The following is a 17,278-nucleotide window of genomic DNA, read 5'->3' on the forward strand; positions in this document are numbered from 1 at the left end:
CATATCATGAAGCATAGCATATTCCTATCATATCATAAAGCATAGCATATTCTCATCGTATCATGAAGCATGACATGTTCTTGTCATATAAGGAAGCATAGCATGTTCTTGTCATATAAAACATATCATTTTCATGCATAGTTAGGGGTTTTGAGCCTTCTACAAACCCTAATCATACTTGGCCGAAACTTGCAAGGGTTTTGGTTTTGGATCTTAAGCAGCTTTAAATAAGGAAAGCATCATATTAATATCACATGGTACTTATCATAACATAGAGGACCTTTAGCAAACATAAACCCTAATTTTCTTGGTTTGGCCGAAACCTACATGTCATGGTTCTAGGTTTTTTTTTCTTTTAGCAATATAAGCATGAAAGATTTAAACTAACATCATATAGGAGAACCCTTCATCATAAGCAATCATGAACAAACATAGTTAGGTTTCAAAAGTTTACTCTAAACCCTTTTTTTTTCCTCTTGGCCGAAACCTAAGGAAATGGTTTCTAACTTTTAATCAACATGTAGCATGAAACTTTTAACCACCATAGCATAGCAAGTGAGGTTCTTAATAAGCATCATTAGGTTTCTAACCCTAATGTTCAACCTTGGCCGAAACTTATAGACATGATTCTTAGGTTTTTCAAGCAACATTTTAAGCATGGATCTTTAACCTAATATCTCATGATACATAGCATACATGTGAGGCCTTTAGATATTATGGAAAGTTCCTTAACCCTAACTTTCTTACTTGGCTGAAACATACATGTCTTGGTTTTGGATTCTCTTTTCTTTTTAAACAATATGAAACTAGAAACTTTTAAACCAATCATCATATAGTGGGTACACATTATGAGGAAATCATTAATAACATAGTTAAGTTTCTAAACTTCCTCTAGTCTCCTTATTCCTTCTTGGCCGAAACCCTAGGAACATACATCTAGGTTTTTAACAACTTGAAGCATAAAACCTTTTAAGCTAATATCATACAATGGGTTATTTATCATGAGGAATCATAACAAGCTTAGTTGAATTTTTAAACTTTCTCTTATGCCTTTGTTTCTTGCTTGGCCGAAACCCTAAATTATGGATCTACCCTTTTATGCAACCTAAACATGAGAACTTTAGGCTAACATCATGTAGTGAGTTATAAACCATAAGAGGTCATAAACAAGCATAGTTTATATCTTAAACTTTCCCTAAACTCTTTATCTATTCATGGCCAAACCCTAAAGAGCAAGGTTCCAAAAATCTAAGCAATATCAACATGAAAAACCTTAACCTAACATCATGTAGTGAGGTACAAACCATAAGAAATCATGAATAAGCATAGTTTATATCTTAAACTTTCTAATAACCACTTAATCTTTTCATGGCCGAACTTCAAAGAGTGTGATTCCAAGTTTTTAACAACATGAGTCCATAAAACTATTTAACAACCATAGATAACCAAAAACTAATAAATAGCATGTTTCCATCTTTCTTATCATGGTCGAACCCTACAATGTAACATCCTAAGTTTTTTTTCAAAACATTTTCAAACATAGAAAACGTAAGAGGCTACTTGTACTTCAGGTGAGAGGGATACTTACTTCCTCTCGCTTGATTTACTAAGGAAAGTAACCTTGCTTGGTGAAACTTTTTCCTAGAGAGAAGCTCGTTTGCTTGGTTCGGCAATGGTGAGGAAGAAGAGGTTGGTTTTTGGTGGAGAGAAGGAGGAGGAGGAAGAGAGAACAAATGAAGTTTTCCTACTCATTTTTCTTATTTATTCATAATGAGAAGAAGAAGGAAAAATGGTCTTTTCTTCCCTTAGCTCTCTTACTCTCATTCATGAAAAGAAGAAGACAAATGAAATTTTCATTGGAGGAAGAAGAAGAAAACTCAAACTTTTCTTCTTAAGTGAAGGGGGCCTTCACCTTTCCTACCTTTAACTATCATTTCCCTCCTCTTTCTAACAGCACACCCCTGCTGGGGCTACTGGTTATAACATGGAATCACTTATTAAGAGGTCCAAGGTTCAATCCTTGTCATGCCTCTTTTTGGTTTTTTTTTATTATATATATATTTTTTAAAGAAGGATCCACATGAAACTCACTTAATCATGCATAATTTATGTAAAATTTCTAGGGATCCTATGGGTGTTACAGAGCTATGGCGAGAGCACCATCTTCCTATTTAGACTGCAAAAAAGTCAACTAGGAGTTGGCTTACTGAGAGCACCAAGCCTAGATATGTATACCGAATTGAGAAAATCCGACCAATCGAAGCAGGTCAGGCATTACCGTGGCTGCACATCATGTCTTAGATATGGGATCTTGATCTGTAATCACCTGATCGGGAAACATGCGGCTGATGATGTCAGATAGTCTCACTTCTTCTTTCCCTAACTGCTAACTGCCACGTCCCCTTGACCTCTGACTACCACGCCCCCATTGACTTCTGACTGTTACGCCCCCTTGACTTCTGAATGCCACATCCTCTTGACTTATGACTGTCACATCCTCTTGACTTTTGACTGCCTGACCTTATCAGACCCCACTTTTATGCACCGTATCATCCCTATTTAAGCTAGTCCTAATTTCCCAGTCAGGTAAACTATTATTTTGGAGATGCCAACTAATTTAGTGCCTCCCCCTGAATTGTTGAATTTGTGTTTAAGTTTTAGGTTTATGTCGATTATTTTTATAGTTATAATAGACTTGATTATAAATTGAATTTAAATTTGATTTATTTTTTCTATTTGAGTTTGAATTGTTTGACTTCATTTTACATTTTGTGTTTAGGTTTGATTTATTCAATTTTATTTTATTATTTAGTTTGGTATTTAGCTTTGAAGGTTTATTTTAATTTGGTTTTGAATTAATAGATTTAGTTAGATTTGATTTTAGATAATGAATTTTATTTTTAGGAACATAAAATTGATTGAGTCCTACTTGCATGGTTAGACACACTTTCGGAACCCAGACTTTAGTTTGTTTCTTATTTTGTCTTATAAGTGATATAATGGTTTTGTTAGTTGAGCAGGACTTATATCTGATTCCGGATTTATTATACGCAGCTCTTTGGGTTTTAAGGATTAAGTTTAACTTTTTTGATCTAGTTGTGAAAGCTTTTAATAATCCTTTGAGTTTTATAATTTCACTTTTTAATATTATGTTTTCCTCGTCAAGTTTTATAACTTGCTTTAGATTTGTACTTCCAATTTATTCCTTGAGGTGTTGACTTTTCTCAAGGAGCATTTCAGTTTGTTTTTCATATTTAATTAATTTTTTTATTCAAATATGTAATTATTCTAAAGAATTTTGAGGTTAAGATAAAAAATACCTCGTTCAAACCTTCGAATGAGTGAGGACTCATGGCTTGATTCGTATTCAAACTTGTCGTCTTGTTTTGACTCACTTTTTGATTTTGGTCTGGTTGTATCAGTGAGAGGTAGTTGTGATGCTTCTAATCTTTGATGTCTGATTCTTTTGAATATGATTCGTCCCACGTTGCCTTGAGTGTCTTCTTCCTTCTGGTTGTGTTGGGTTTGTTGTCTTTTGTTTTTGGATACTCGTGCTTGTAATATCCTTTCTTGTTACATCTGTAGCATGTGATCTTCACCTTCGCATCATTTAATTTGATTACCTTTTATAGGTCATTCTTCGAGAAATTGTTCTTTCTTCTCATGAATATTTTTTTGATCATGTTCATGAGTTGTTCTTCTTCGTCTTCCGAGTTAGATTCAGATTCTGGCTCTATTTTATTCTTGTGTTTGGCTTCTTTTGAGGGACCTGCAAAAAGTACAATACCTTTCTCGACCTACTTTAAGTTAGTTTATTTATGGAGTTCAAGTTCACAAAATAAGTCATCTAGTTTTAATTTATTTAAGTTCCTCGAAACTTTATAGGCATCTACTATGGATACCCACAGTACATTTTAAGGAAAAGAATTTAAAACATACCTGATTACATCTCTGTTCTCCAGTTGATGATCGATTAGGTGGAGCCTGTTGAGAATGTCTTTAATTCTTGCATGTAACTGAGTAGCTGTTTCTCAATCTTGTATTTTAATGTTAAAAAGATTATTTAACAACAAGTCATGCTTCATTACCTTTGCATCGATTGTACCTTCATGTATTCACTCAATTTGTCCCAGAGCTCCTTAGCGTTCTCGAATGGGCTGACGCAGTTCAGTACTTCCTTCGTAAGTCCGCACTGGATGGTATTCATTGCCTTGAAATCGATCTGGGCTTTTTTCTTGTCTTCCGAATTTCATCTTTCTGGTTCAATTAGTACTTTTGTTGCTTCGTCCATTGGTGTCCGGTATCCTCATCGAATTGTGAACCATTGATTAATATCGATCTTCAGGTGCACTTCCATCCGCTTTTTCTAGTAGGGGAAATCGTCCTCGTTGAAGAGGAGAGGATGAACAGTGTTGTATTCCTCGTTTTGGGACATTTAAGAAACCTTGCACACAAAGAGGAAGAGAAAAGAAGTCCTAAGATTAGGTCTTGGATTAGCAGTGTGGGAGAAAATAAAGATATTAAGACTTGATTGGTGTTGCACCAATTCAGAGTAGTTTGTAACTGAAAAATTTATCCAAAGAGGTAATTGTACCAGTTTAGATTATATAAAAAAAAGATCAAAAATCGAAAGAGAAATGAAAAAAAAACTTAAAAGTCACCCCCTTACCTGATTGGTGGTTGTACCAATTCAGAGCGGTACTCACTCTAATACCACTTATAGGATTGAAAAGACGCTAGAGGGGGGTGAATAGCGTTTGTCAAAAATTACAACTAAAAATAAGTATGCAGCAGAAGAATAAAAGACAATGCTAACAAAGCCAAGTTTTACTTAGTTTGGAGTTTTCAACAACTCTTACTCCAAGGCCCGTACTCATCAAGTACTTTTGTTGGACAATCACTATCAGTTCGCAAAAAGTATTACAAAAGTTGAGTACAAGAATTGAAAATAACAAAGTTACCGACAAACAAAAAGGAAAATGAAGTCTCTCATTTGTCAAGCTTCGGAGCAGCCTTTCGGTGTCGTCAGAGCCTTTGCAGAGCAGCACTTGAATATGAAAGTCGTAGTAGTTGTTGTTGCAGGAAGCCAGAGCGTTCAGAAGTCCGATCAGAAGCACAGATGTTCGTATGAGTGAGTTGTGTCATGGCTTGGGCGAGCACTCCCTTTATTGAGCATGGAAGGCACCTTCAAAGGTCTTGAAGGTGCCTCCAATGTGGCAAGTCTTATCCCAAATAGCCCGATCCTTAATTTGATGAAATATGAACTTTATCCTATGGAAAGCGCCTTCCACCTTGGGTACTGTTCACCTGAGGTTTTTTGTGCTCTTCTTGCCCTGCAAAGCATGTTAGTCTAATAAACCAAATAATTGTTGGGTTCTACTTGGAATACTATTCTGTTTTCCCTGTACAAAAATTTGTACAAACATAGAACTTTTCCTAGCAACCCATGTGCTCTTCAGAAGTTAAACTTGGATTGGAAACAAAACTTAACATTTTTACTCCAAGTTCGTTCTTCAAAGTTAAACTTGGATTGGAAATGAAACTTAACATTTTTACTCCAAGTTCAACTCTTGTGTTCTTCAGAAGTTAAACCATATTACAGAAGTTGATTAAATATCTATTTTAAGGATTGACTTCCAGGTCGTTGGCGAGGCACTAGGCCTTCTTAGTTATGAGATCATCCACCGCTTCTTAGACAAAGCCTTTCAAAGAAATTGGATATTTAAACTTCTTACAGTAATCTTAGGTTTAACTACAGAGACCTCAATCAAAGCACAAGATCGAAACACAAAATCAAAGTATAAAAATGAAAACACAAAATCGCTAGACTCTTGTGTTGATATTTCAGGATCCATACAAATAACACAAACTAATTATGCAGCGGAAACAAATAATTAGTTATACCTTTCTTTGTAACTTAAAGACATCTTGATCTTCTACTGTATTCCTCTCCTCTTCTTGGACGTCGTGTGGACGACGATATACCAAGATAAAATCCACCTGAACCTTTCTTTGTTTCCAAGCTTTGGCCACTAAGAGAATACAAACTGAAGAGACCTCCTTCTACTTCTTCTTCTCCACCAAGCAACCAGCCACCTATGTGCTCCTTCTCCTCTTCTTCTTCTTTTCTAAACTCCGACCACTAAGAGGAGATGGGGTGCCGGCCCTAGAGGGAAGAAAGGGAGGAAGAAGAGGAATAGATGTCGCCAGCCTCAAGAGAGAAAGGGAGAAGAAGAGGGCCGACCACCTAAAGAATAAAGAGAGAGAGCTTAAGGTTATCTTATTAGAGAGCACCCCCTCTTCCTCTTTTATATTCTTTGCTAGCGGCTAATAAGAAAAGTTTTAATAAAATTTTCTTTTTATTTGCTATTGTAGATGGTTACAAAAAAGGAAAGATTTTCACAAAATTAAAATCTTTCTTTTAAACCATTGTGAATAGCTATAAAAGGAAAGATTATAACAAAATTTTGTTTTAAACAAAATCTTCCTTTTATTCCTATAATGGTTGGTTACAAAAAGGAAAGATTTTAATAAAATTAAAATATTTCTTTTAACCATTGTAGATAACTACAAAAAAGGAAAGATTTTAACAAACTTAAAATCTCTCTTTTAACCATTGTAGATAACTACAAAAGAGAAAAGATTTTAACAAAATTAAAATCTCTCTTTTAATTCATTGTAAACAGCTATAAAAGGAAAGATTTTAACAAAATTTTATTTTAATAAAAAACTTCCTCTTTTTCTTCTCCTATGTGGTATGGTCGACCCCTTGCTTGGACACTAAGCAAGGCTTGGCCGACCCCTTACTTGGGCACCAAGCAAGGATGTGGCTGGCCCCTCATTTGGGTAAGAAGCAAAATCAAAACGGGTGAACGTGAGACTTTATAGAGGCTCCTCCCGATGAGCTTGAGCTTCTTGTGTTCGACCTGAACACCCAGCTAAGCTCATCAATAATAACTCATACCACTAAAGAGTTATTATTGAACTACCACACCAATCTCATATTACATTATGTGCTCCTTCTTATCATGAGTGTGAATGTTCATTAATTAAATGAGTTGGTGACAACTCACTTAATTAACATCTAACTCCAAGAGTAGTACCACTCAACTTTATTGTCATATCGGACTAAGTCCACCTGCAGGGTTTACATGACAATCCTTATGAGTTCCTCAAGGGGGCATCATCAACCTAGATAACTAGGACACAGTTTCCTTCTATAATCAACAACCCACCATATAAATAATATTATTTCCCAACTTATTAGATCTATTGATTTAATGAAATAAATCTCACTCATTGATAACTTAAAGAAATAAATACTAAGTATATGTGCTTGTTATTATATCGGGATTAAGAGTACGCACATCCATAATAACAGAGGTTATGCTCTTTTATGCAGTCAGTATAAAAGGAACAACCTCAAATGATCCTATTCAATACACACATAGTGTACTAGTATAATTTTATAGTCAAGTAAACTAGTACCAAATTAACTACAACCATTCCAATTGTTTGTCCCAATCCATCTTGGTTGTGAGCTACTATTTATAATTTATAAGGAATTGATAACATGATCTTCTGTGTGACACCACACACCATGTTATCTACAATATAAATTAAATGGACAACTGCATTTTACTAAATGCAGATACTTGACCAATGTGATTCTCATTTCAAAATAAATGTTCATACAAAAGCTAGGCTTTTAGTATACATCATAACAATAATAACCTGCAAAACATGTGTTAGCATAATAATACTGAGTAGTAATTAGACCCTGTCTCTCTAAGACCAAGATCTAGTCAAGGTCTCAATTTAAGGATCAAATGAACCTAAACTGGACCAACGCCTACTGTCCCTCAGTCGGGACGTGTCCTCATCGAGTCACTCTCCTCCAGTGACTTACCTTTACTTATCAACTTGCAGTCGGTTGACTAGCCTCTTGACCCATCAGGTCTTCATGTCATTGTCAAGTCTATAGATCTAACTAGACTTCTGCCGACTGTCAAGTCCTGCAGACTCAACAAGACTTTCTACCAAATATCAGGTCGGCAAGTTAACCTATCTTGACTTCATACCAACTATCTGGTCCCGTGGACCTAGCTATATTTCAGCCTGATGTCAAGTCCTTCAGACCTATCAATTCCTGCACGCTTGGTAAAATACTTGGATCATAAAGACACTTAACTTAATTCATTTGTTATTCATCAAAACTTAAGTTTGATCATTAGTGCAAATTATATCAACACATAATACTTCTCGTGTTTGATCAAGGAATTGGATTAGTTAATTAGGATTTATTTATTATTCATGTTGGTTTATTTCCATTACATTTGCTTAATTATTGCAATTTTACTTGTTTAAGTATTTTGTCTATTGACGGTGATGCTTGCATCGTAAGGTGACAATGTAGTACAAGTTCATCTTCGATAGTTAGATATAATTATTAGTTAATTCCACTTATACATGTTGATAGTGTTATCCATAGTATAGAGTGACACAATATTATGGATTCATCATTAATGGTTAGATAAGATTTTTTTTATTATATTAGATTTAGAAAATAACTCTCAAAATAAATCGCTCCTGTGATTTTATCTAAAAATAAATATTTTATATTCCTTAAGAGTTGATCAGGATCCTCTATTATATTGTCTTATAGATAAAGGATTTTAATTGATTATAAATTATTAATTTTAATTTGAATATGTGACAGACGCTCGATCAATATGTCATCAAGGTGGCTTAGATGTCTGAACGTGAGACCTTGATTACAAGGTTTGTTCCTTGTAATTTTTTTTCCTTGTGCTTAATGGCTTAGCTGTGCGACGGTGAGACCACTTAACGGCCTGGCTGCGTGGTCGCAATCGCTCGGCCTGGCTGCGAGGCTACGACGACTTGACTTCTTAACGACTTAGTTGTATGGCAAAGACCGCTCGCCCTAACCACCAAACGATCATTTGTGACACGGTTGCGACGACCTTGCCTGCCTTGGCGAGCAGACCACAAAGGACTTGGCCGCATGGCTGCCTAGCCAGCCGCTTTTGCCCGTGGATCACAGTTTGTTTTAAATTTTTTTAAATTAAAAAAAGATTTTGGGAAAAAAATATGCCTTTTGAAAAATATAAAATCATAGCGCATCATTTGAAAATTTTCAAAATACAAGTGAGTTCTTTAGAAAATAATAATTAGAAACAATACGAAGATAACTATGTCACAGCACACTGCAGTAGACAGCATATTCTCGATATTTTGCCTACAACCTGGTAAATTGGTAATCCTGAAAATGCCACGTGGCATTACATTATCGGTATTATATCATTTTAAAATTAGTTTCCCGTCGGTCCTCCGCTCCTGCAGTCTATTCGAACTCCGGTCATGGCGGCGGCCTCATCTTGTGCCGCTTCGCTTCGCCCTTCTTCTTTCCTCGGAGTCGGACTGTCGCAGCATCGTCTGGTGAGCCTTCGAGTTCGGAAGGCCATCAAATGGTTTTCATTTATTTCCTCCTGCTTTGTTCCTCATTTTGTGTCGGTGTGAAAGCCAAAACTTTTAGTGCCCTAAATTAGAGAACCTTCCCGAGATGTTGATTAAATTTGCACTCGGACAGCTCAATTGGCCGTTGAAACTTCAGCCAAGTTAGAAATTGGAAAGTAATTTTTTTTTGTTTTTGTTGAGCTAGTGAAATCTTTGCTTTTAAGCCTCCAATTTATAGTGAGATAAGCGGCGTCTTTCCTTTTTTTTCATAACTTGCGTTAATTTATTCCCTTACAGTTTTAATTGATCTTTGACCGGTGCTTCACTAATTCTTGTTCCAGGAGAATCTAAGATACACATCGAAGTCTCAACTTGCAGGGTCCACATGTAAAGTTCTTGCGCTATTTTGGGGGCCTAGAAAGAGTAATGAGCCACGTGAATTGAATCCTTCCTTGGGGACATTTGAGTTGCTAAAATCATCATCAGAGGTACTTTTTCTTGTTCTCCTTCCTGTCAGAGTGTAGTGTTAATTGTTTGACTTTATATTACGGTGCTGTTCCTGATATTTTTCAATAGTTATTTAAAAAATAGGATGACCAACTGGACGGTTTGAATCCTGGGGAGGTATTTCTGTCAGTTGTTTCATCAATTTCAGATATCCCTGCTGAGCAATGGGATGCATGTGCAATTGATGCAACTGGACCTGAAAAGTTTAATCCTTTCATCAGTCATGCTTTTCTCTCAAGCTTGGAGGAGTCACGTTCTGCTGTAAAGGTTGGCATCAAAGATGTGATGTTTAACTTGTACTTTAACAATCAGATTGTTACTAATCTTACCAATCCTCTCTCTATTAATGTTCATGCTATATATACTAAACTTGGAGGTCCATGTCTAACTAAAAAATAGGCAATTTCTCATGTGATTGAGATATTTGTTGATTAATAAGTATATTTTGTGGAAGTGGGAAAGGAAATAATATCATTAATGAAATTATAATAGGTGCCATCCTATACTATTTATTGCAATCATTTTTTATTTTTGCATTTTGATAGTTTTATTTGGGTTCCTAGTTGTTGGTTGCTTCATTATATATATTTATTCTTTGGTTATTTCCATGACTTCTTTAATGTAGAAATATAGGAACACAAACCTATAATTATAGAATAGCCATGTTATTGTTCTAATAGCTTTAACACTAGTTACTGTATTAATTTTATTAAAGGATAAATTAGGTTATGTCCCTAGTAGTATATTATTAATCAATGTAAATATTATAAAGTAGGTCTTTGATATTAATGTAATTATATTTAGGTTCATAATAGTTAAATATAATAAAGTGGGTCCTCGATATTAATATAATTGTATTTAGGTTCATAGTAAAGTCGAATTGGTTTAACTTTTTATTATGAAAACCAAGCTTGTTACATGAATATGCAATTTTAGGATCTTTAAAGATAGGGATGAGAATGAGCTAGCGGCGCAAGTTTTTCAATTCTTATCCAAACATTGTATAAGAAGTAGGATGAGACAGGGAAGAAAAATTGTTCTCCCTGCCTTGCCCTGTTTCTCATCTCATGTTGGTCAAGTTCAGTTGGCTGGCAACAAAATCTAAAAAAAATAGATAATATAATCTATTAAATATATATCATAAAGTAATTTAAGTGGGCTAAGAAAGGCAAGGCAAGTTAGGGCACAAAAATTCTATCATTGCCCACACCGGAAACGCTTTGCATATGTGTTACTTTGTTAGTTCACATTCTCTCCTTGCTTATGTTATGGGATTGGGCAACCTTACTATAATCAAGTTGGGGCAGTCTCATTCGGGTCAAATTTTCTTGGTCAAGGTAGGATAAATTGCTATCTCTACTTAAGAATTTAGGTAGCAAGCCTGCTAGCTAATTATTAAAGCTAACAAATAAGGTGACAATCTTAGGAGATTGTACTTTTTCAATCTACTAAGAAAATTACATTTACAACAACAACAACAACAACCAAGCCTTTTCCCACTAGGTGGGGTTGGCTGTATGAATCCTTTTACGCCATTGAGCTCTATCTCCTATTATATCATCATCTATATTTAAATAAATTTTATCTTGTTTTATTGTTGCTAACCAAGTCTTTTTTGGTCTTCCTCTTCCTCGTTTGATATGCATGTTTATCATAGTTTCATATCGCCTAATTGGGGCATTTATTGGTCGTCTAAGTACATGTCCGTACCATCTTAAACGTGTCTCTCGGAGTTTGTCCTCAATAGATGCAACTCCGATTTTCTCTCTAATGCTCTCATTCCTTATTTTGTCCATCTTCGTATGTCCACACATCCACCTTAACATCCTCATCTCTGCAACTCTCATCTTATGCTCATGTGCTCGAGTCATAGCCCAGCATTCAGCTCCATATAACATAGCAGGTCTAACAGCGGTTTTATAGAACTTACCTTTAAGTTTAAGAGGTACTTTACGGTCACATAAAACACCTGCCGCTCCCCTCCATTTCACCCATCCTGCTTGTATTCTATGTAAGACGTCTCTCTCAATCTCTCCATCATTTTGTAAAAATGATCCTAAATATTTAAATCTCTCGGTTCCGGGCAACTCGTCCTCTCCTATCTTAACAATTGTTTCATTACTTCTAATATTGCTAAACTTAAATTCCATATATTCTGTCTTTAATCTACTAAGCTTAAAACCTTTCCCTTCTAGTGTTTCCCTCCAAGATTCTAGCTTAGCATTTACTCCTTCACGTATCTCATCTACCAAAATAATATCATCTGCAAACAACATGCACCACGGTACTGTATCTTGAATGTGCGTAGTGAGTTCGTCCATAATTAGTGTAAAAAGATAGGGACTTAGGGCTGATCCTTGATGTAACCCTATCTTTATTGGAAATGCTTCAGTTACTCCGCCTGAACTCTTTACTAAGAAAATTACATTTAATCTAAATATTTTGCTCTCTCATAAAAGTCTATATTGCGCAACTTAGTTGTTGCAATAGAGCTTCAATGGTTTTATGTGAGCAATTTCTCATTCAATTATCAATTATTTAATCTTGATAAATCTATATGTTGCTAGGGCCATAACCCTATACCATCTTTACATTTGACTGAGCTACAACCATTTGCTTCTAGTTCCTTTAGGAGTTTAAATTATCTTTTAAAAGAATACAATAGCCTAAAGTGGATCGTCTATGTGTGGGAGAACTTGCCCAATCTACTTTGTGTACTCAACAATTTGAAGAAGACCTTGACATGAAATAAGATACATTTTCTTAAAGAACTTTTGAGAAAACCATATAATTCTCATTACTGCTTTTTAGAGATACATGAATTTTGTAGAAATTCATTGATGACACTAACTATGAGCGAAATGACGGATCTCATAAATGTAAGGTTGTTCCATTTTCTTATCGGTGTTCTCTCTTTCCAAAATGTTTTGGTACTAATTTGACATTATAATCTATAGGAGTGTCAACTAGTTTTCTCCCTAGCAGATCATCCACTTTAATCGCATTAGGTGCATACATTTCTTGAGAGTTATCAATATCTTGCTTTTTGAACAACCTCTATATTGAAAAGGTACTTGAGATTAAAATGTCAATGGAGTTGTTTCTTCGATCTTGTGATCCCAATGGAATTACCATTATAGATGATAATGCTGTCCATATAAGTAATAAGAAAAATACATTTTGCTAACTAAGAGATAAATTAAAATGCTAAATGATGAGTCACACTCATGGTTTGAAATCTTATATCTTGTTGGGTGAAACGATCAAAACATATTATTCTGATAAATTACCAAAGCTCAATACAATTCAAAGTAGATAATGTCTCCTTTTTTCACTTCATCTCCATCCTCCTTCAACCTCTAATTCATCATCAACACCATGTATTGGAAACCAAAACAATTTAGTTTCGATGAATGACTGGATCTTTGGCACGGCTCGAGATTTTGAACCTTGATATTCTCCCCCTTATGACTCCAAGGCAAGCATCACATGCACAAATAGTGTTGTGGGCATGCACTTTTAAGACACATTCAATATCAACAAAGACGACAATATTAACAACGACGACAAGGCTTGGTCCAACCTCTTAAGGCTTTGATGACGTGATTGTTATTAGAGGGTCATTTTCTCTCGTTGTCAATGGGTGATGTTTTGTACACATGCGTGAAAGGCACCATGTATAATCGTGCCCATCCTTTGCATACTTACCGTTGATGACTCTAGAGACATCCCATATATGTGCCATCACAAATATTAATTAATTTATATTTAATAATATTGGTTTTAAATTAGTAAATTAAATATTTAATCAAACTATTATTTTAATTATAATTAGTTTTAAATTGTTTGAATAATTTAGTTTTAGGATTGTTATATTGGAATCATATTTAATTACTTTATCATCTTGTAAATTAAACTTATAACTAAATTTATATAAAATTCTAAGTATCTAAAAAAATTTACTAAATAATTTTATGAAATTAGAAAACTTGTGCTAGTTAGAGTGAAATCTTATCCATATGTGTAAAGTTGGAATGCCACTTCTTTTTCGTGAGCTACATGCATCAGTTGGTGAATTGGACCTCATGCTTTCTGTACTTTTCTGTATTCCTCAAATTATTATCTCATGTTATGACATGGAATTGTGATACTGGTGCAAGTTTTTTACAGGTAGTGCATATAAATATGTTCTATATACCATATACTATTTAGAAAGTGATCGACCTTCCAGAATCATATTGGATTTATTTCTGTTGAAACTTTGGCTTCAGAATTTGAGATTGTGTGCATTGATAAAAGGCGTGCTATTGTTTTGATAATTTATTTGTAACCATTTCAGGAAACAGGATGGCTGCCTCAGCATATTGTTGCTCAAGATAAATATAAAAACATTAATGGTGTTGTTCCACTTTATCTTAAAAGGTTTATCATCTCCAGGCTTTCAGTGCTTCTTTTGTTTTTTCACCAATATGAGGTTTACATAATATCTCAGCTGTGCACCCTTTATGATGACTGAGCTGTTACTATTTGATTTGTAGTCACTCTTATGGAGAGTACGTCTTTGATCATTCTTGGGCTGATGCTTACTACAGATATGGCTCTCGATACTATCCCAAACTTCAATCATGTGTTCCTTTTACTCCAGTGACAGGCCACAGAATATTAGTTCGTAAAACTTGGTATAGAGATCAGGTGTTTGATATGTTAGTCATGGCTCTGAAGGAACTGACTTCCAAGGTATTCCATAGTGTTGGGTTGTAACTACTTGGATAGTTTAGAAGATGAATGTTTGTGTGGTTTTCTGATCCTTCTTTTGGCGTGCGATTAGAAAAATATTATGAATAGCCACATGAATTTCTTTCTGTTTCATCAAAACATGCTGTTTATTTATAATTAATGACTATTAAGAACAAATGTGATTATAAGATGGTCGAATTTTTAAGTGTGAGTTTTTTTATTAAGGAGAGTATTTAAGCATATGCTTGTTTTCTTCATTCTTCTATCATGTATGATCATTTTCCTATATATTTTGTTGTGCAACAAGCACAAAATTCAACTTCTCATGCTTTCTTTTGTCACAAACTTCCTATCAACAGTTGCAAGTCTCATCATTGCATGTCACTTTTCCCTTGGAATTTGAATGGGACAAGTTCAAGCAAAATGGATTCTTGCAGAGAATAGGGATGCAATATCACTGGAAAAATCGCAACTATATCAAGTGAGTAAAGCAACAATAACTTAGTCTTTATCAGGTCTTTCTCTTTGTACTTGACAAGAATTGTATTTGTAGTATCCTACTTTCCTCCCATCCTTGACTTAATGCTATGTCAATATGTATTAAGTTTTTAATTTATCGTTTTAAGAGCCACTTGTAGTCTTGTTGAGAGGTAGACTTTGCCATTTGCCAATGCTTATGTTAATTTTCATTCTCTCACATGCTTTTTGTTTGATAGTTTTGAGGAGTTTTTGATGGATATGAAGCAAAGCAAGCGAAAAAATATCCGTCAAGAGAGGAAAAAGGTTATCTTCCTATTCTTCATCTTATATATAGTTTAAGAACAGTGACATCAGATAATATGTTCACGGGAGAATTTCTATTCCAGACATGTAATGTAACTACATAATTGCCATTCATTTATATGGGCAATTTTTTTTCCTTCTATTTTTTGGAAAAGAAAAGAATCAAGGTGTGAACCAAAATTGTTTTTCCTGCTATATGAATCTGTAGTTCAAGTTAAAATTTAAAACAGTGTCTCTAGAAACTATTGTAGGCTTCTAGAGGGGATGGGTTAGATCATCTATGGATAACTATTGAGACTCGACGTGAGATTGCTGTTAGTGTAAGCCCTAAGAGAGTTGATTGACTTAGGACATATTGTATCATATTTCATTAATAAAAGGTAATGATTATTATATATACTTCAGATTTGTGCTAGATGAATAAATATAATAATGTCCTAGGTAGTAGATTCTAGTTTACAACATACCAATTGATTGAATTAATAGTGAGAGCTTGTAGATATATATATAGATGCTACTCTTAACTATTCCTAATCAAGCATTAATACAATATTAATGTGTTCAGACTAGCATGTAAGTCAATTGATGACTTAATCTCACAAGTCATTGATATGAGATATCAAGTTGACATATGGGTATATATTAGAGAATCTGTACTGAATTGACCCTCCATGAGATGTTTCATGGATAGTTATATAAGTGTCATAAATATTCTCACAGTGACTATTATTGTTATGAATAGTCCTTAGACCCTGCATAAGGAGTTGTGTACTTTGGTATCGGCAAACATCACCTGTAACAAGATGAACTATAATCCTATCACTTGGTATGCAATAAGTTATACGGAGGGATGTGAGTGATGTAGATAAGATCTATCCCTTCCATATGATGGAAGTGATACCTGTGGATCCGTTGATTAAGTAGAACACAAAAATACATGACCATGCTTAAATTAGTTAATATGAGATATTGAACTTATTTGATTGAGTGTTTCTACTTAGGGATCAAGAAACATAAAGATTGATAAGAGGATGACACGACCTATCTCTCATTGATTAATCTAAATATCAAGGATAGAACCAAGTCATACAAGATAATAGACACATAAAGGTTAGGTCAGTTCTTGACATTCTCGTCACTTGGGTAGCAATGATGCATTGCTAGATGTCACTCATTGTTTATGTATCTAAAATGATTTTAGATATATTGCCAACGTTAGGCCTATTGGGTCACATACAAAGAACATATTGATTTGGAGATAAGTTTAATTTAGTTTGACTAAATTATTATGGGCCTTAAGATTATTGGGTTACTCATTGAGTTAGACTCATTGGGTTGAATTGAGTTTAATTTGAGTTAGACTCAATTGAATCCACTTATTGAAGAAGGAAGATAAAAAGACAATGATGATTAATTTGGATTAATCATGCATTAATAAGAGGAAGATCAAAGGGCAAAACCCTTTGCTATTCATTGGATGAATATAAAAGGATTTTTTGGCATTGTATGTTAGATATGAGACTTATCATCATCTTCTTCCTCCACTTCTTCTTGGCTGAGTGGTTGCTAGCACAACCGAGGTTGTTTCTTCTCCAAGTTGTGAGTTCTTGAGACGAACGGGAAAATGTGTTCGTGTGGATACCATAGAGGCGTGAACACTTGATCGCGTTGAGATTCTGTCGGGAGTTCGTGTTTACGCAACAAAGGTAGAACTCTCAATTCAACTAGTATACGGTTTCCTTCGTATATATCTTCTGGAAAGGATCTTGATAAT

At 34.7% G+C, this 17,278-nt stretch overlaps 1 protein-coding gene across 2 annotated transcripts in view; it reads left to right on the plus strand.

Moving 5' to 3' along the window:
- Nucleotides 1-9,345: 9,345 nt before the first annotated feature.
- LOC121969946 overlaps nt 9,346-17,278 on the plus strand; it is a 68,975-nt gene continuing 61,042 nt past the window's right edge. For both annotated transcript variants that reach the window (XR_006108740.1, XM_042520280.1), the window contains exons 1-7: nt 9,346-9,459; nt 9,819-9,965; nt 10,069-10,251; nt 14,324-14,406; nt 14,523-14,721; nt 15,081-15,202; nt 15,438-15,504. Coding sequence is in view for 1 of the 2 variants with exons in the window: in XM_042520280.1 (XP_042376214.1) it covers nt 9,382-9,459; nt 9,819-9,965; nt 10,069-10,251; nt 14,324-14,406; nt 14,523-14,721; nt 15,081-15,202; nt 15,438-15,504 (879 nt within the window). In the remaining variant the exon portion in view is untranslated. The remainder of the gene's footprint in view (nt 9,460-9,818; nt 9,966-10,068; nt 10,252-14,323; nt 14,407-14,522; nt 14,722-15,080; nt 15,203-15,437; nt 15,505-17,278) is intronic.

This window comes from Zingiber officinale, chromosome 4A (assembly GCF_018446385.1).
Source record: "Zingiber officinale cultivar Zhangliang chromosome 4A, Zo_v1.1, whole genome shotgun sequence".
Taxonomy (NCBI): Eukaryota; Viridiplantae; Streptophyta; class Magnoliopsida; order Zingiberales; family Zingiberaceae; genus Zingiber; species Zingiber officinale.